Genomic DNA, 19,566 nt, shown 5'->3' with positions numbered 1-19,566 from the left:
GCCCATTCTAATGTGGTAATTATATAGGCTATATGTGGAAAAACATGTCAGACACACATTATTGTTCCAAGCAGAGTATTTTTGTCTGTCTTTATACATGTCTGGAGGGGATATGTAACTATGGCTATTTTCATGTATAATAATAGCCACAGTTTTGCTCTTCAAACTGTTGTACCCTCCAACAATGAAAGTATTTGCATTCTTGTGCCTCACTTTCTTTGTTTTGGTTAGGATTTAAAAACACTTAAAACAGTAAGACATCTCAAACACTTCCATGATTTGAAAAAAATCCAAATAAAAAGAGATGGAGACAAGAAATTAAGGACAAAAATGGAGAACGTGAGACATACGGGATTTTTTAGCGATCGAAAAACAACATCAATGAGCTTCATCTTTGTTTATGTCGGTTCGTCTCATCTTCTTAGCCCCGCCCGTCCCAGCTCTTCAGTTTGGCGCGCCTGCGCGTGACACGCCCCTTCTTTCTGCAAGCCATGTGGCTGTCGACGGAAGCTAAATAAAGGTCTCTGCAGATTTCAACTTCCTTTTTATTCAGTTTTTTTTACATAAACGTTGCGGACTCCTGCACGACAACGGCAGCCAAAAATGTCGGCAGGCGTCGTGGACATCCAGGCGCAGGTGGAGTCTGTTCTGGCTGCGCTGGTCAAAGTCGCCTCGGTGGAGTTAACCAAACTGTTCGAGAGCAGATACCGAGCCTCGGCTCTGGATGTGCAGCTGGGCCGCACCGAGGACGGAAAGGAAAATGAAACCGTGGAGAGTTTATCGAAAGGAAACAGAAAACGCAGCATCGGCGTGCAAGTGGACGAAGACATTAATCCGCAGTTACAGCTTTCTGGTATGTGTTCTGGACATTTAAATGCTATGACTTCCTGTTTGGGTCCATGGCTAGGCTGCAGAAACAGATGCATGAGGGGGGTTGCAGTCTAGAGGCTAGAGAGACTAGTTGATTTTAAGAATCTTGACTACACTAGTCAATCGGCAACAATGTCTAGCAGATTTTCATGCAGTCTGGATATTTGAAGTTTGATGCAAACAGTGATGTTACCAGTCAAAAGTTTGGACACATTTCTCATTCAAATGATTAGGAAGCAACTTTTGACTGTTACTGTGTATGCACATAATCATTGCATGCTCCGTGTGCATTTGTCAATGTGTAGTTGAGAACTGTTGTTACTGCAGACCCAGTGTAAAGGAATGTATGTGCCTCTGTTAGGGTCTTAACCCCTCCCCCCTCTTCTCCACAGGTTCCCCACTCCCCTCAGATGGGGATTGTATGAGAGAGTACAGGGAGGAGGAGGGGGATGATGATGAGGAGGAGGAGGAGGAGGAGGAGGGGTGCCTCATTCCACCAGACATCCTCCTTACTGAAGATAATGGCCATGATGACCCCGAGTGGTCGCCCCTGAAGGAACAGGTCAGTGAGGATTTACAGGGATGTAAATCAGCAGTGAAATGAGAGTGACACGCAGAGCGATACTGTGAGCGCAGCATATGTATTAGGGTGTTGGTGCTGCCTGGTTTGTTTTATAGCTGCATGTCATCATATGGAAGTTGTTGGAATGACTTTTCAATGGCTGTTCAATAAACCATGATACGAGCATAATTCAAAACTCCATTGTTCTTTTGTGGTATTTCCTGTTTAATCAGGTTGTGGCAGAGACTGTGGATATGGCGGGGATCAGCGTCCTTGAAACGGGGTCCTCAACAGATAGTGATCCACAAACTGAAGATTTGCATGGTAAGGAACAAGGCTGTGAGATAAACTATTTTCAGCCCAAGACTAAAACTCACAGCCAAAGTGTGACGAGTAGAGAGTTCATGCAAATCAGACATTGTTGGGTTTTTATCTGCCGAGGATTGAATTCCTGAACAAATACAGGAAAACTACTAGGAACACACTGACATCAGTTAGTTTGGATGACAATGCGCAATTTTTACAAGAGGAAGTTCCATATAAGAGACATTAGACACTGAGGTCTGGTCTTGTCATTACCAACTAGAACTGAAGAAACCGTTGTCTTCTGTATGGTTTGTACTTTTACATAAAAGCAATAACAAGACAAGAAAACATTTTTGGGTCTAAAATATATATGCTTGTCAGGTTTTTCATCACAGGAGTTGACAATGTAATATTGATCATAACAGTAAAAATTCTAACAAAAAGAGTGATACAGATGATCAGAAATTTGCAAATGTGCAAAACGCTGTTGGAGGTAAACGAGCAAATGTGAACATAACATAGTCATGTGATAGACTGGCGACTCTCCCAATGCATTCTGGGATAGGCTCAAGTCCCACTCATTGCATTTCACATAATGTAAAGTTCAGTTTCAGCTTCCCGAAATGAATAAGAATAAAAATTACACAAGTGCCACAGATTGTTCCGTTTAAAGGTGCTAGCAGTAAAATGTGTCTATTTACTAACACCTGTTGGCAGCTGTTGGAAACTACAACACCTACAAACTCAAGCGAGCACGTTTTATGTTGAGACTCTGCTTATCAATTTGAATTTGGCACCCATTTGGTCAATTAGCACAGAGATAAGAAGTAAGGCTGCACATCAAAACAGTCCTCATTGTATCTAACCAAGGTTTTTTACCTTTCACACAAAAGTACCCACATTTCCACTACTGAAAAACTGGTGGCACTAACTTAATTCAGAGTTTTATCTATACATATTTAATCTGTGTAATCTCATACACACATGGCAAGATGAGGCACAGTGAGAATATAATTGGATGTTTGTTAGATAGTGCTGCTGTGTTGAGCTGACTTGATTTGCTACACCTCAAAATTTAACTACACCTGTTCAACAAGATATCATGCAAATGACTGAGATTTCTGTATCTTTCTGCTGCATTTGGAATCAATAAACCCAATCCAGACGTATTCAGTCAGATTACACCTAAGCAAAAAGCTTTCTGGAAAAATAATGAAGGGGCCGGTTAACTAAATGAGCAACAAATGGTGGGAATGCACAGTGTAATTAAAAGCAATCTTCTTTTAGTCTCTGCAGATGTAAGACATGGATCTTCACAAAGCTCTCCAGCTAAACAGAAGCTTCTTGTGATCCAGCCAGACACAAGTGACGTTACTTCAGGGGACAAGGTGAAGTTTGTTTGCCCGTTGATCCTTAAGCCAGAGTCTCCTGCAGCAAAACCTGAAAATACAGAGAAGCCAGTTCAAGCAGAGCCTCAGCAAGCCTGTGTCAGCACCGCTAAGGGTACTGCCTACAGTCCGTCCCCATCTGATGGAGCTGTGACTCCAGCACAGGTTAAGGTTTGGGAATTGACCCACACGCCAAAAGACATGAAAAACCATCTCCAGATGAAACTGAAGCTGACCTCTCCTGACAAAAAGCTGATGCGCCCCTGTGCAGTTCAACTGGTGAATGTGCTCACTGTACCTGAGACGGAGGTTAAATCTCAGTTTGATGGCGCTAACAGCAAAATACCGTGGCCTCTGCCCAAAGATCTCCGTCGACACCAAGGTCTTCACACTGGCCATCGCCTCTGCTGCTTCACCTCATGTGGAAACGGAATCTGGCGGCTCCAGAAGGTCGTCACCCACTCCCGTGACGGCTACACTTGCAGCGTCTGCACAAAAACGTTCAAACGGCGGAAGATTCTCCGGCGGCATGAGCGCTTCCACACAGGTGAAAAACCGTACCCGTGTTCAGTGTGCTCTAAGACATTCGCACTCAGAAAGAGCCTCCGCCGTCACTTGAGGTTCCATACGGGGGAGAGACCTCACACCTGCACGCAGTGTGGCAAAAGCTTCCGTCTCCGAGACAATCTGAAAGCACACCTGAGGTTTCACACAGGAGAGAAGCCTTTCAGCTGCACCACATGTGGCAAGATGTTCAGGATCACAAGAAATCTGGAGAAACACAAACTCAGCCAGTGTGGATTCTTTGTCCCGTCATTCAGAACGATTGCTGGCATTTAGCTGTGAAAAAACAGCTCGTGGCTGCTCATGATGGTTGCACCATTTTCTACCTCAGACTCAAAACACTGTAAAGCCGTTTTCACATATGAACTCCAGGCAATGTCTGGAGAATCAAGTCCGGACATTGTCTGGAGTTGCCGTGTCAGACATGTTCTCACTTACTGGAAAAACTCTGTTTGCTTTAGCGAGGGTTGGCGCCTGGAGAGAGCGTGCAGGAGGCACGACACAAAATGTAAAAGTAAAGTACACTGCAGTTGTAATTCAACATTTTAAGCTTTTCACCAAAAATAAAACTGCTTTTATTTTATGAGACTCACAGGAAGTCTTCACTCCCATCAGCGCTAGCTTCACAGCAGAGCGTTCAGGCCCAGTCAAAACAATGCAGCTCATCCGGCCTGCTGTGTTTATCTGGCAGCAGCCGGATGATAGAAATGTCATCAAAACACCCACTCGCTCACTCACTCACTCGCTGTGAATTCTTCGGAACTCTGGTCCAACTGATTCAGACATTTGTTGACATTTGTGTTCACACATACAGCTCCTCTAGAATATGGCTGGAAAATTTCAGGGTTGCAGTGCATGTGTGAAAGGGGCTTATGGCTATTGTGGAAAACTGTGGTGAAAAGTTAAAGCAAGAACAGAAACAGAAACCACAATCCTGAGTAATTCCTGAGACTCTGAGTCATTCCAGAAAGATTTTATTTTAATAAAAAATATGGAGGGTTGCAGTGTGATGATTTTTTTTTTTTTTCCAGAAACACATACTACTGATGTTTTTTCTTTGTTTCTTATTCCTCGCCATATCTTTGCTTCCTGTGATTGTGGACCAATAGTATTACTGGGACAGAGTGCAAGAGTGTCAACTACTCAACACTTCTTAGCATTAGACCTTATGAGAAAAACGCAACATGTTTGCAAGGAGGTTCTCCCACCTTGCACCATTAACCAGGTGTAGGTTTTTATTTCTATATTCCTGTTATTCTTTCTCAACTTTTGTTTTATATTCATGTTACTGTATATATTTGAACTTCTTTCTGTTCCTGTTCTAGATGTTTAAATGTAATTATGCAGACTTTATAAGAAATCCGGTTTAAATGTTAAAACTTTTATGAATGATTTTAAGGTGAAAGGTTAAACCAATGTTATCTCATATTCCACTTTTAAAGACAGTTGAAATAAGACTTTTTTTATTCTGTTTCCTTTTTAAACTTCTGATGTTAGATAACTTTTGTCTCAAAATGTTTTTCTGTTCTCTCTGTATTATTAAAAAAAAAAAGATAATGCAGTTGTATTGTTGTGTGAACCCTCAACACATTACACTCAGCATGCAGGAAGGCCACCAGCTTTCTATTAAGCTTGTAAACTTTGTCTTTTTAGCTCTTTATTTCATCAGAAAAATCCAATGGAACATTTGACCTCTGACCTTCTGGAAAACAGCTGCCAGTTATCTGCAGATGATCTAATAACATTTGCTAATGGCTTATTAGAAAGTGAGAAACTCATGACCCTTTGTTAATTATTTCATTAAATCATTTAGTTCAACAGCAGAACCCATGGTTTAATACCATATATTAATTATTAACTAGAGACTTGATGGCTTATTAGAAAGTGAGCATTTATTAGTGACTTGACCTTATTAATGCTTCACCAGTTAGAGACAACCTGGCAACCTGAAAGCTGTTCGTAAATTGGCTTCTAACTGATCTCTGAACTGTAAGTAAATAATTTACTAGACATTAATAAAAGAATTATATACATTGCATAAAAGTGCCTTGTTACAAAGTGGTTATGAAGGAAGTTGATATAATCATACAGGTGTCTTTATTACCTTGGTTGGTTTCGTTTCTGCCCAAGTTTTAAGTTTGTGCAGTCAGCAATGTGCTAATAATGCAAAACAAAAAAAGCTAATTTTCATTGATTTTCTCACTCCTATTATTAAATAGGATTTGAAGAACATGTGTGCTGCATGTTCAGTTACATATTCAGGTGGGTGATACTAGCATATACTTTGTTATTCTGTTTAAATGCTCTGTCATATTATTAATATACAGCTATTTGTCCTAGTATCAGTGTTATCTCCTATGCACAGTGGTGCTTTGAGCTAAATGCTAATAGTTTATCATGTTAGATAAGTTGATAATTAGCAGTAAACAGGAACTACTCTACAGATGAGGATGATGGACATTTAAACATTTTACAGATGAAACCTGTAAAATTTGACTGTTATTTGGTTATTAATCAACAGTATTTTTGCCTGATGATGGCTCCAGAGTCAGAAGAGTGTGAACAAAGTACAATTAATCTTACAAATCTTACTGCGATCTATTGAACCGTTGAGATGTTCACTCAAAACTACACATGTAAACCTCATGGTGGTGCCAGAGGTTTAGTTAAGTCCACAAATCTATGAGGTCACAGTTTAACAGCACACACAGATGTTTCCACTTGATTTGGGTGATTGTACTGATTAGCAACAAACACACTGGAGAAACCGAAACCAATGATATTACTGATGGCTCTGTGTCATTTATTTGTTCCTGTAAGCCAAACAGCAGGAACTGTACTAAGCCTGTACTAAGAAGCAGGTTTGGGGTTAGCGATGTAACTTCAGGTTGAACTCTGGGTTTTCAGGGTTATGACGGTGGTACATCACCATGGTAACAAATGCTGAACATTTAACCTACTCCGGAGCAGGTTACTTCAGAGGATCACAACCTGTCACCACCCTGACCACTGACCAATCATATCACTGGATAAAAATGAGTCATCATTTCTACGGGATCCCGACATGGACGAAAGTGAGTTTACAATAAAGTGACAAGTAAAAAGGAGCATTATATATTTATATAGGTCAGTGGAAACATTTTATTGTTCCAGGCTTTGTATTTCCACCCTGGTTTTTAAAACTTTTAGCTTCTAACAAACGGAGAGATCGTTTACGACTCTAAACACATAATGATGATTTTATCAGCATTGTAATTGTGCAAAGTTGATTTTATCCCTGGAGTGTCAGCTGACAGTGTGGATGCAACTCATAATGACATGAGACACCTGTGTGATGATAACTTCAAATAAAAACGAAAGATTGTCTTTTATTATAAACACACACTGTTACTTAGCTCCCATGAAATGCAACATTTAAGTCAGACAGACATTAACTAGTTTTCCTCTCTTTGCTTCAGTAGCAGAAACAGTCTGACATTACTTTTACGTTTTTTATGTGACATAGGCCTATTCAAAATGATTCTTCATCATCCAACTAAATAGCAAAACACACTCACTCTATACTGAAGTCATATATAATAATTCCTTCATGTATTCAAAGCCTTAGCCTACATTTAATATGTGGAAATTATTTCTAGTGTTTTTACATCTTATTCTGTTGTATGATTACAGGCTCGTTTACATTACACTTCGTTGAATTTAATATTTGCTGTCCCTAAAACGTAAGTTTTCTGCAGGTGCTTTGTATCACCGTTTCATCTCATATCATATGAAATATTTCATTCATGGTCTGATGGTGTCGCTCGCCTCTTTCACATGAGCGCGCTTGATAAGAAAACCCAGAGCTGACTGAGCTGGTTGATAACGAGCCTCGTGACGGCCAAAGACAACTACCGAAAAGACACCCTGGGTATGGTGAACTTGCTTCGTGGCGCAGGCCAGTGGACTTGGAACACTTTTATGGACTGAGCCATAATTAATATTAACAAACACACCTGACTTGACGAGTCCTTTAGTCATAAAGTCTTGACAGAGTTCGACCTCAACAAAGTCTCAAAATAGCTAGTTTAACGTCAGAGGAGGTTTAACCAGACAAAACAACTGAAAACATGGGTGTTTACTTTTATTTCTTCCCTCTCACTTAAAAAACAAACAAACAAAAAAGTATTAGTTTTAACAATAATTGTCATATTTTGGAATATATAGTAATGATACGTAGTTTGTGTAGTTTTATATTCCGCTTTAAAGTTGGTCATCTCATATTTATACGAGTGACTCTTGAGTCTCCTCCTCTCAGGCTCCGCCCCAACAGGAAGTACACATATAAACCCAGCAGTGCTTTCACTTTGAGCTGGGTGCATGGAAGACAGACGACAGACAATCCTGAGGGCTTTCCCCAACTTTAGCTTTCAAGGTATGAAATGATCCGTCTTTACACTGTATGTGTTCCTAAGATCCCATGTTAGGCTCAAAACAAACAATAGAGGATATTGTTCACAAAGGCAGCAACCGAGTGCTGTGTATACTTTGCACTTAACTCCTTCCTGTTTGCTGTTTTAATGCTCACTGGAACTCTTTTGAAAAGGTGCTGGGCTCAAAAATGGCAAATACAGAGAAAACCCACTTTGAGGAAATGCTGACATGTCCAGTGTGTCAGGACATCTTCAAGGATCCTCGGCAGCTGCCATGTGGACACAGCCTGTGTATGGACTGTCTGGAGGGCATGGTGGGTCACACCTCAGACCTTCCCTTCCGATGCCCCGACTGCAGGGGATATTTTGGACAGGTCGTAGGGGTACAGAAGAGCTACGCACTGGCCAGCATCGCTGAGGACTTCAGGCTGAACAGGAGGAGGAGGGTACTTACATCTTACTACAATCATCACACTTAAAAGATGCTTAGGAATCTTAAAGCTAATCCATAAAAGTGAACACGTGTCTAACATACATTTTCCCACATCTTAAATGTCTGATTTTTATGAGCAGGAAGAGCACACAAAAAATGTGTACTGTGACTGCTGCCCAGAGAAAACAACGCTGGCTATGAAAACTTGTCTCAAGTGTGAGTTGTCGCTGTGCGAAGAGCACGTCAAGGACCACCTGAGGCTGCCGGTGTTCACGGGACACCCCCTGGTCACACCCCTGGGTGACCTCCAGGAGAGGAAATGCCCGCAGCATGAGGACGAGGTGCTCAGGTATTACTGCAACATGTCCAGACGCTACATCTGCAATATGTGCGCCCTGGAGAGCAAGCAGCTCAACCTGGCTACTGAGACCTCCACTGCCCTGCGGAGACAACTGACTGTGAGTGTAGAGTTCTTTTATAACAATATATATCACCCTCTTCAAACTGGAATAACTGTGGCATTTTCAGGACATCATATCAATAAAAAATCAGGGTGGATTCACAAGAAAAGGAAGTGGCAGCAGCAGTTTCTTGTAAACGGAGAGGGATTACCCACACGCCTGCCTGTAGCTCTGTTGCTTTGGAGAAACAGGATTTTCTGGTCCCTGAGAATCTGAGACTGACTCTCACCTGCCGTCCCCACACCACTTCATTCATTAACTCCTTAAAGACCATGAAAAACTAACCAACAGGGTTTTACATAAACACAAAGTAAGAACAGTTTGGATTATTTCACATGAGAGGTTTTTATTTCTTGTTTTATCTGTGCTCTTCTTACTAGTTTGAAGTGAGTGAAGCTTTGTTGGACAAAGCAGATGTTAGTCTGGATTTAGCAACATTTGAAGCACAATCTGAGTAAAGTTGGTGGTTTGTCAGTCAAATCTAATCATCTCACATAGTCCTGATGAAGCAGATTAGCTTTTTTTCAGTGATAAACTCATAAGTAAGAGCAAATGATATATATTTTTTAAACTTTAACTTTAATTGTTGCTTACTTAAATGTTTAGTTATATGAAATATGTATGATTGGGAACCAGGTTTTCAGGGTATTTAATGGTACTTGTGTGTGTGTGTGTGTGTGTGTGTGTGTGTGTGTGCGTGCGTGCATTCAACAGAAGTACATGGACGAGCACTTTAACACGCTCAAGGAGCAACTTACGGCATCCACGGACTCTGTCAAAAAACTGCAAAAAGAAATCCAACAAGTGAGCCCTAAATCCTCATTAGCATAATAAAATAATTAATAAACCTACTTTTGATTTACATACATACACTTTATCTAATCACTCAAATATGTAATTTTGAAGATTTAGTTTGTTTTTAACACTTTTCAGATCTAATATATATTTTTCTCCTGTCAGAAGCAGAAAGTGAACCCAGTCGACTCGACCCTCAACAGCGTCACAGTGGTGCTGCTCTGTCTGTGGTTTATCGTTCTGTATTATGGTAAAAGATTCATTTCTGCTATCTTTAATTAGCTCTCTGACAAATATCCATGACCAAACCCTAGTATGCTGTCTTTCCTCTTACTAGCCTACAACTACTCTGTGGAAAACCAGACGCTAACAGAAGCGTTGAACAAGCAGCAGAGCCGTATGCATCACATCTATTCTACCATAGCAGGTAAGAAAGCGGACCTCAAGACCCCACTGCTGCCCGCTGATGAGATCAAAAACAGGGAATTCAGCAACATTTGCAGAGCAGAGTTAGATGGTATACTGACATATTTTAGCTCACAATCTTTATTCATTGTGTTTAGCACATCACAACACAATGGACAATGAATTCATTCCACATTACAACATGTAGCGGGATATTTGCTGGTGTTTATGTGACTGTTAATAGCCTGCTGGTAGTACATAGTGCAAGAATTTCAATCTCTATTCTTGGTGCTGAGCCGAAATGAGTAAAACACACACCATAAACAAGAGCTGTCAACTTTTTGTACTAGTATTAAATAAGAGTTGTGAGGGAGCATGTGGAGGCTTTTTCAAGAATCATTCAGTTTATTCCGATGACATTTCTTCAAATAATCTTTTTCTTTTTTTTTTTTCTATGTAGAACTCTTGGTTGATCATCCAATGAAGAGCCTCAATCCAGTAGAGACAGAAGATGAAGGTATCACAATAAAGACAGATAAGCAAACTATTACTATGTTTAGATACACACTAGTATCCTGGCTCAAGTCTTATCCTGAGAGGTGTTTCATAAAGGTGGCTCAGAAAAGCCGGGCTTATTCTGGCAAGCCTGTCTTGAATGAGCCTGACAAACTGAACCACATCTAAGCTGCTTGTTAAAGGGAACTCGGAGCTAATAGGATCAAGCATGGGTGTTTTTTTGTTGTTGTTGTTTTTTTTGATGACTTAGAAACACAGACGTGAGATCACATCAATTCACAGTGGAAAAATCTGACATGTAAGGACAACACCGATGTTTTCAGCCATGGAAAAAATGAACAAAACCACTGCAATAAACAGCAAGTCAACTTTTAGCCAACAGTAAGCTCAGACTGACGCATATAGAGATAAACTCAAGTCCACTGAGATCCTTTATAACTGAAGTTCCTAAAAATAAGCCTGGTAATCTTGCTTTATGAAACACTCCTCTAGTTTTGATCTTATTCAAAATATGATGTCAACACAGAACAAAGAGAAACTTGGTTATTCACGTCCCTGTTTACATGATCCTAATATCATCCAGGTATCTGATCACCTGCATCAGTGCAGGTTTTTGTCAGTGACTCCTCCACATCCAGCCCACCTGCCATTTCTGAGCTGACTGCGTTAACTAAACAGTTGAGGATGAACTCAGTCTGGTTTCTGACTACCTGGACTCTGCTGCATTTTTACCACTCGAGATTTCACTTCCCCATCTTATCTTCAGTAATGGAAGAGTGATAATAAAATCTCTCATCTGCATCACGGCTGTCTGACTTTTGCTTTTCTTTCAGCATGTTGACCATCACATTGTTCATTATCATGTTTTTATTTTTTGCATTTTTTTGACTGTATAACTTGAGTTGAGGAAACTCCTGCAAGCATGGAAACCTGGATAAGGTTTTTTACAATCCCACAACATCCCAGTTTCTATCAGGAAACTGCTGATTTTGATGTGAAAGAACTTACAAAAACACTCAAATACCCAATCAGAACAGGGACACTAGCATGCATGTGAACACAGTCATTGCATTGCTGCCCAGAAAATATGTAACATGAAGGACAGCACACAATTGAACCTATATAATACTCAAGAAGACCACCTCTCTGACACAGTTGTCGACAAAAGCGTTTAACAAAGGTAGTAAGGTGAGTTCAAGGACAAAAAAACACCATGATCTCAGGTAAGGGCAGTGCAAAGATGCCACAGTAATAACTGGAGCAGCCCATATTCTTAGTCTTTAATTAGCCTTTTAATTTCCATGAAGCTACTGTATTATATTAAACTTCTGTCTGTCTGTCTCTCAGTAACTCTCACGCTGGACCTGGACACTGCCAGTCCCTTCCTCGGAGTCTCCGCTGACCTCCTGACAGTAGAGAGAGTGGAAGCCAAGCGGGGCTTCCCCAGCACGAGCAGCCGCTTTGATGTAGCCCCACAGGTCCTTTCCACCCAGTGCTTCTCCACCGGTACCCATAGGTGGGAAGTGGAGGCTGAGGGATACTGGGACATCGCTGTGTCCTACAAGAGCATCAAACGCAAGAGCAAAGGCAGCAGCGCCTTCGGAAACAACCCCGAGTCCTGGAGCCTGACGCACACTGGCAAAGGCAAGCTGTTTGCATACCACAACAATAGAAAATACACTCTCTCTAAACCCTTGCAGAGCAACCGGATAGCGGTGATGTTTAACTTTGAGAAAGGCAACATCACATTCAGTGCCGTGGGCTCTACCGTCACCACAAAGCTGCACGAGTTCAAGGCTGAATTGACTGAACCGCTGTGCCTGGGTTTGGGGCTTTACCGTGTGGATCCACCCAGCAGAATCTCTATTATCAAAGCTTCATGAATGATTCTTCAGACTGTCACAATATTCTGCTAACACTGGATCCAGACTGCCTTTACTCCAGTGGTGATCAACAAGAACTAATGTTAATTTGCACTGAAAGTGGAGGTGAGAGTAGCCCAAAGCCAAAAAGTGGAACATTTGCCTCAGGTATATTTTTATGTTGTGTGTGTGTGTGTGTGTGTGTGTGATTAACTGATTTGTCTTTGATGGTAGATCTTTATTTCAGGTTAAATGTGAATTATGTTACATGTACATAATGTGAAATTTGTATTTTCTACATAGCATTTACCAGCTTGTCAGCTTTCTTGTTGGCTTTTTAAAAAAATATGATTGTCATTACAGTAATCTACTGCTGTAATCATAAAGAAATCTGCACATAAGAGTCTTAACTCTTTGACTTTGCCCAACTGCTTTTCTTGGTTTTAGGAGTTGAAACATTGAGCTTGATAGGTCAGTGTTCAATGATTAACCTCTATGTGGAGCAAATAACATTCCAGCTTCTCTTTTCTTCACACAGAGATGAAAGAAGTGAGAACAGCCTGAATCTGGACTTTACAGCCCTGAAAAACTAATTTTCTCAATCTTAGCACAGATTTGGTTATTTCACATCAGAGCTTTCTGTTTTTAGGTTTTTGTCTGTGCTCTTCTCACAGATTTTAAACCAAGTTTTCAGGAGCTTTAAAGTGAAACAATGTTAACTTTTGCTGAACACTTTGGCCACAAGATAATGTTAAATACCAAAATGTAGCTTTACATTAGCAGCAGAGAGAGTCGTAAAGTCAGCAAACACACAACTATAACAGCTTTTGAATCCAACTTTTCATTAGTCAGAGGAAGAATGAGTTATTTCTTCTTTCAAAAGTTACATAGTCTCACTTTAAGGGACATATCAAAAAGACAAATCACTACATTGAGCATTTTTTTGCTCATTTATTAAGAAAACATGAAAGTCAAGCATTTTTTAACAATTGACAATGAACAGAATGTTTTACAAAAAAAATGAAGGCAAAATTAAGCCTTGAAAGGCCACTATCCTCAGTACAAAAAGCAGGTATACAGTGATACAAATGTTTGTCCACTTAAACTAAGGCGTTTTTCAGCTAACTGCAGATAGAGTTGGAATTGTAGTTTCTCTTGACACAACATGAAAACACCAAAAAAAATCCAAAGCATGGATTTCAAATCAGACAGAAATCTTAAACTGCTGTCAAAATGTTAAAATCTTCATCTTCATCAGAGCACAGATCTTTGAGAAACAGACCTTGCTTGCCTGTATCAGCCTTTTACAAAGATATAATTTACAGTAAACATGTATAAATCGACCTGTGTGGGCTTTAGTAAAAAAAAAAAAAAAAAATCAGAGATCACCGGCGTCTTGGCCATCTTTCTTGCTTAATTGTGCTGATGTTTTTCTTCTCTCTAGCTGCCTCAAAGTCCCTTGATGCCTGAATAAAAGCTGTATACATACTCAAACGTAACACTACATAATTATCCACACTGCGGACATTTCTGTTGTTAGAATAGTCTGTATGCCAAACATACCAGCGGGGAATTTCTGTCGTAACTCCTGAACAGCAACCATGTCCAACCTACAGTACTGTACATGTACAAAATAGTGAGAACTATAACACTTGGTTTTTCTTCAGTGAAATGCATTTTTGACGTTTCTGTCCTCCATTGGTCATCTGGTCATCTAGTAACACTGAGCGCCAGTTAAAAACAAGCATTTGAAGTGACTGGTGGAAGCTGCTCTTTATTTTACTGTCCCCATGGTCTGATTCTTGATGGAGCACCAAGCCTTGAATATATCTCTGAAAAAAAAAAAAAAACCAGAAAATACTTAGTTTAGAAAAGTTCTCAAATATCCGCTGGAAAATGTATTATACATTAACTGTGATGCATGTGCAGCTGTCAAACCTGTACATACCTGCAGTGAGTGGCCACGCATTCGTTGCTGCAGTATTCTTTGTCCCAGTCGTCACTCTCAACTGCTGGGTTGTTACAGCCGGCCCTCACACACACGCTCTTCACAGAGCTGGTCTCACTGCACTCATTCACCTCCATCTCATCCTGGAAGATTAGGAAAGATTTGGAAAAAGCACAATTAATATCAAAGACTTTCTGAACACTGACCTAGGCTTGTCACAGTAGGTGCTGATGACATACAAGTGAAGGAGCAAACACAAGTGAAAAGAAAAAGCCTGTAAAACTATTCAACACCTTTGACTTTCATGTTTTGCTCCTTTCACATCTCTGAAGACCAGATGATGTAACTCAGATTTTTTTTTTGCTCTAATCAAGCGAATAAGATCCAATGTCAAAATGAAAACAAATCTTAACAGATGTATCTGGTCCATGCAAACAAATATAAAACACAAAATAACTGTTTCACCCTCCTTCAAGTCAAGTTTTAGTGGTTACAGCCTTGTGACTACTAAACTGAAACTGCTGAAACTCCATAAATTTACATGATGTGCTGAATGAACAGCAAATTTTCACCACCCCAGATGTCATGTGAGTGTTTTCAACAGTGGCCTTCTTTTTGCCACTCTGCTGTGAAACTGGTGAAAACTGGTTAAACCTTGGCACCAGTATTTGTGTGCACAGTGTCTCCCATCTCAGCATGTCAGTATGTGTAATCTAAAATCACGGCGCTGCACACTTAATTACCTCAAAACATCTTAATTACATCCATAAAACAAAAGTCCAAAGTTTACAGGCACTGTTGTAATGGCAAAGGAGATGGATCACATTTAACATCTCCTGATTTGTAAAGAAGAAGATGGTAAAGATTTAACTTCAACTTTGGTCATGCCACAGCTAGAGCTGAAACAATTAGTCAGTTAATCAATAGATAACTAATCTGTTACTGTTTGTGATGATCGACTACTCACTTCTATGTAAAAATGCCAAACATTCACTGCTTCCAGCTTCTCAAATGTGAATATTTTCTGGTTTTCTTAGTCTTCTGTGATAGTTGAGTGAATATTTTTTGAGTTTGGACTGTTAGTTGAACAAGAAACATTTTAAAACATCACTGTGGGCTCTGGAAACTCGTGATTGGCACTTTTTGGTATTTGCTGACATTTTAAAGCAATACCAGAAATTACAGGTAGATTACTCAGTCATGGATAATTATTAGTTGCAACCCAAGCTCTAGGTAACTGAATAAATCTGCGTTTCTGAATGTTGGATATTTGTTGCTATGACAACATATTGATTATGTCTAAAAATAAATTATAAGCCAGCCTAAAAGAAAACAAAAAACAACAAAACATCGCAGATCCTGTCAATAACCAAAAATCTTATCAAAGTAAGTCAGTTATTTAATTTTTGAAAAGAAATAGCCCTACTGCTAAGCTTGCCAAAAACAATAGAAATGTATTAAGAGGAACATTTACCTCTTCTGAAGGTAGCACTTCTGCAACTACATCCTCGTCGGGATTGCCTGATGTGTCGGCAGAATTCACCACCTGCACTGCAACAACAGGTGCAGATTGGCCAGATGTAGTCACTGATGCCGCCGTCGTGGGGACAATAATTGGCAGGGCTTCTTTTCCTGGTAAGGAGGCTGGAACTATTTTTATCTGGAGTGGAGGTGGAGGTGTGGCCGTGACAGACACAGGGAGGCCCGGTGTGGTGCTCCCCTCTCGGGGCTTGGCCTGCAAGGGTGGAGGTGCTGGTGCCATCTGTTGGAGTCGCGGTGGAGGCGGCGCATTCTGCATCTGCTGCAGTGGTGGTGGCTGACGAGAGGCGCCCGACACCACCAGCGCAGGCTGCAGAGTGCGGACCCCTCCGGGCAGGACGGTCACCACCTGGCCCCCCGTCTGCAGCATGTGCTTCGGGATTATAATCTTAGTGATGGGCTGGGCTGGGAGGACTGCTGCTGGTGTAGTGGTGGTTTTGTTTGCCCCTGTGCGGGAACGTGTGGTCATCTCCGGGACGTCCAGGATGATGTTGGAGGCGCAAATGTTGGTGATGGTGTTCTCTTCAAGGTTGTTGATAGCTGGGCGGATGGCCTGTTGACCTGCGGGGGGGAGGGCTGCAGGAGTCGGGTTGACCACTGGTGGAGGTGGTGAAGGGGCCGTGTCCATCTCCTCAGTGGCAGGCTGTGGTGAAGACAGATGGAAAAATTAGAAAAGCAATATGAATGAAAAGCACATTAACTGCTTTAGAAAACAACATGATCTTACCTGTGAGAGCTGGTTGGCTCTATAAGCTGCCAGTGCTTTTAAATACTCCTTTTTAGCTGCTTCTGTCTTTCTCTTATACACCTAATGAAGACAAACAAGAACCACTGCTGTAAATAGACGCCAATTGTCTGTACATTTCAACCAACAATTACTTTTTCTCCCCCAAGACTGACACAGAATATTTATATGTGCAAACATGTGTGTATATACCTGTTTCTGTTCCTCAGCCAGGCTGTCCCACATGGAGGCCACAATCTTCGACACCTCACCAAACGACGCGTTGGGATTCTGGCCCTTGATGGCAGCCTGGGTGTCTCTGAAGAACAGGGCATACGCTGAAACTGGCTTCTGTGGCTCATTGGGGTCTTTCTTCTTCCTTCCTTTCTTTGCGCCCACTGCCCCACTCACCGAGGCCAATGTGGCTGGCTTCCCCCCGCCCCTCCTCGCCGTAGCCGGTGACACAGAAGACAGGAGAGCTTGGTTGGAGGACATGTGGGAGAGGACAGAGGAGGAGGAGGAGAGAGACATGGGGGAGTCTACGAGCACACTCCTCTGAGCAAAGAGAGAGGGAAAAGCATGTTTTAGTTGCGTGCATTTATTTGAAACTGGCTGTGATGCGTGTAAGGTTTAAGCCCTCACCTTAAAGTCATCCATGTCCTCATCCTGTAGGGAGCCAGCTGGAGACGGCGTAGCTGACAGCGGCTGCTCAGGTGTCCCTGAATGATGTCCGATGTTTTCACCCCCGAGACCCATTGTTAGCTCTGACTGGTTAATAGTAGTGAGCTGACTGCTTCCCAACAGACCGTGACCAATGTCACCAAGTTGAACATCAATGGTCATGGGGGATGAACTGCTAAAATGTGACCCACTGGTATTACCCAGTTCCTGTAGAAGGATTAGAAGAGGTGAAAGAGAGCAGGGTTAGAGAAAATGTTTTTACAATGTTGTCATAGAGACACACAGATACTTTTGGAGCAACTGTGTCAATCCTGAAGTAACAGATAATTCAAGTAATGCAATAACAAAAAAAAGTTACAAACAACTCTAAACTGCGTTCATCAACAACTAATATATGACCACACCAATCAGTATTCTATGTGAGGGTTCACAGGTGAAGCACTTACCAATGCAGAGGAGCTCAGCAGGGCTCCCCCTCCAGCCTGGCCCATGGCCCCGAGGTTCAGCTGCTCCAATCCCTGGGACCCAGTGTTCACAAAGGTGGAGGCAAAGGATGGGTCGTTAGCCTCCACCACCAGGTTGCTGACAAGGCTGCGGGAGCCTGGAGGTCCCCCGGTGCCATCTGACCCGTCAGACAGCTCAAAGTGGGACACGGCATCACTGATGCTCAGGGATGGGTCTGGGTCAAGGGAGATGGGAGGGATCTCAAAAACCTCATCCCCAAGACTGGGAGTATGAAATGTCTGCTGTATTTGGAGGAAGAGAGGAGGATTGAGGATCAGTAACTCAAACACGTGTGTGTACTTCTGAAGATAATCAAGATGTTTCACACTGTCTGCACTGCTGTGTAGCTGATGAATAATGAATGAGGAGCAGTTTTTTTTTTACCCCCTCCAGCTGTAAGACCACTAAATAAATAACACACACACACACACACACACACACACACACACACAAAGTGCAATCTAACCTCTGTGCAATATTCTGACCAATGATTATACATGCAACCTTTTTGTGCCTTGATTTTTTTTAAATGTGCATATTTTTCAAAATATGTGTTTTTTATACATTTATTTACTGTTTTTCTGTACTGGAGCCTCTCAGCCACAGTATTTCACACGATTATTCTTGTATAACTGGAGTGACAATAAACATATTGAATCGTGAAACTCACCTCGGCGGACAGAAAAGGGTGGCCCGGTCCGCTAATAGTCAGATAACTGTCGCTGCCCTCTGGAAACTGAAACAGACCGTTAGTTTTTGAATTAACTAACGTGAAACTTCACATAAAAGCTTTGCTATTAAATACCGGTTTAACTTTGTTTTACCTTATTTTCCTCAGAGTATCCACCGTAAGCTTGAGTGTCCAAAAACTCCGAATCAACATTTTGAGCACAACCGTCCGACAGGTCCGAGTAAAAATTAAGGTCCATTTTGAAATAATTCCCTCTTAGCAAACTATACCACACGTTGTATACGTAGTTAGTTGAAAAGGGGAATTTCTTAGTTTTCTACCCATTTAGGCCAACACTGACTAAAGCAGCTAGCATCGAGCTAACTAGCTAATCGCTGCCGGCTAGCATGACGAGGAGATGATGCTAACGTTACCTTAGCTTTGACGCCCTAGGAAGGACTGGGATAATGGGGGTGATTTTAGGCAGATAGCAGTTAACCAAATGATTACAATGTGGCCAAAGTATTATGTATTAGCTTCGATTAACTCCCCCGGGGCGCATAGTTTACTGAAGGCCCAAAACAAAAGCTGCTCATTGCAAGCACCCGAGCACATTAGCTACTGCTGGGTTCAAGGACTGTCGGAAAATGTACCAGCATCACTTGTAACCACTGAGTAACCATACCAACGCGTGGTGTGACCTACTGAATGTCAATGTGAGCAGTGAACAGACGAGAAAGCCGTGCTTACTCAACGGAGGTACGTAAACATGGCGTGCACAACATTTTTGCCTATTTTTTGTTAGCCAGTTTGTTTAACTGCCAAACACAATGTTGCATGCGCTCTTTTGCATCTTCATGTAGTTTAAAATGACTCTTGTAGTTTGTTACAATATATGATCTACTTTGTTATTTTTTCCAAAGAGA

At 41.4% G+C, this 19,566-nt stretch overlaps 3 protein-coding genes across 3 annotated transcripts; 2 read left to right on the top strand and 1 right to left on the bottom strand.

Annotated features, from left to right (window-relative positions):
• Positions 1–455: 455 nt before the first annotated feature.
• Positions 456–5,247, top strand: si:rp71-1g18.1 (uncharacterized protein LOC559922 homolog). The gene is made up of 4 exons (XM_067605082.1): positions 456–853; positions 1,263–1,432; positions 1,666–1,756; positions 3,026–5,247. The coding sequence occupies exons 1-4, from the start codon at positions 604–606 to the stop codon at positions 3,964–3,966; spliced, it is 1,452 nt and encodes a 483-aa protein (XP_067461183.1). The 5' UTR covers positions 456–603; the 3' UTR covers positions 3,967–5,247.
• Positions 5,248–6,655: 1,408 nt separating this feature from the next.
• On the top strand, positions 6,656–12,997 carry LOC137193729 (E3 ubiquitin/ISG15 ligase TRIM25-like). The gene is made up of 9 exons (XM_067605081.1): positions 6,656–6,764; positions 7,988–8,104; positions 8,276–8,548; positions 8,676–8,993; positions 9,711–9,800; positions 9,957–10,041; positions 10,129–10,218; positions 10,657–10,713; positions 12,060–12,997. The coding sequence occupies exons 3-9, from the start codon at positions 8,291–8,293 to the stop codon at positions 12,593–12,595; spliced, it is 1,434 nt and encodes a 477-aa protein (XP_067461182.1). The 5' UTR covers positions 6,656–6,764; positions 7,988–8,104; positions 8,276–8,290; the 3' UTR covers positions 12,596–12,997.
• Positions 12,998–13,505: 508 nt separating this feature from the next.
• Positions 13,506–19,312, bottom strand: tox4a (TOX high mobility group box family member 4 a). Its single transcript, XM_067605080.1, has 9 exons — positions 18,795–19,312; positions 18,641–18,706; positions 17,913–18,212; positions 17,428–17,673; positions 16,999–17,340; positions 16,789–16,869; positions 15,997–16,704; positions 14,523–14,665; positions 13,506–14,406 (listed from the first exon to the last, which is right to left on the bottom strand). Exons 1-9 carry the CDS (start codon positions 18,897–18,899, stop codon positions 14,349–14,351), a joined length of 2,049 nt encoding a protein of 682 aa, XP_067461181.1. The 5' UTR covers positions 18,900–19,312; the 3' UTR covers positions 13,506–14,348.
• Between the last annotated feature and the right edge of the window lie 254 nt (positions 19,313–19,566).

This window comes from Thunnus thynnus, chromosome 12, assembly GCF_963924715.1.
Source record: "Thunnus thynnus chromosome 12, fThuThy2.1, whole genome shotgun sequence".
Lineage (NCBI taxonomy): Eukaryota > Metazoa > Chordata > Actinopteri > Scombriformes > Scombridae > Thunnus > Thunnus thynnus.
The sequence above is the reverse complement of the archived record's forward strand: the minus strand, read 5'-3'. Positions and strand labels throughout refer to the sequence as shown.

Excerpts from the sequence above, each read along its gene's own strand:
- si:rp71-1g18.1 (XM_067605082.1), top strand. The coding sequence starts at position 604 with ATGTCGGCAGGCGTCGTGGACATCCAGGCGCAGGTGGAGTCTGTTCTG. Across the intron at positions 854-1,262 it reads TCCGCAGTTACAGCTTTCTG|GTTCCCCACTCCCCTCAGAT; the intron begins GTATGTGTTCTG and ends TCTTCTCCACAG. Across the intron at positions 1,757-3,025 it reads ACAAACTGAAGATTTGCATG|TCTCTGCAGATGTAAGACAT; the intron begins GTAAGGAACAAG and ends ATCTTCTTTTAG.
- LOC137193729 (XM_067605081.1), top strand. The coding sequence starts at position 8,291 with ATGGCAAATACAGAGAAAACCCACTTTGAGGAAATGCTGACATGTCCA. Across the intron at positions 8,549-8,675 it reads GGCTGAACAGGAGGAGGAGG|GAAGAGCACACAAAAAATGT; the intron begins GTACTTACATCT and ends TTTTATGAGCAG. Across the intron at positions 8,994-9,710 it reads CCCTGCGGAGACAACTGACT|AAGTACATGGACGAGCACTT; the intron begins GTGAGTGTAGAG and ends TGCATTCAACAG.
- tox4a (XM_067605080.1), bottom strand. The coding sequence starts at position 18,899 with ATGGACCTTAATTTTTACTCGGACCTGTCGGACGGTTGTGCTCAAAAT. Across the intron at positions 16,870-16,998 it reads TGGCTGAGGAACAGAAACAG|GTGTATAAGAGAAAGACAGA; the intron begins GTATATACACAC and ends TGTCTTCATTAG. Across the intron at positions 14,407-14,522 it reads TGCGTGGCCACTCACTGCAG|AGATATATTCAAGGCTTGGT; the intron begins GTATGTACAGGT and ends TTTTTTTTTCAG.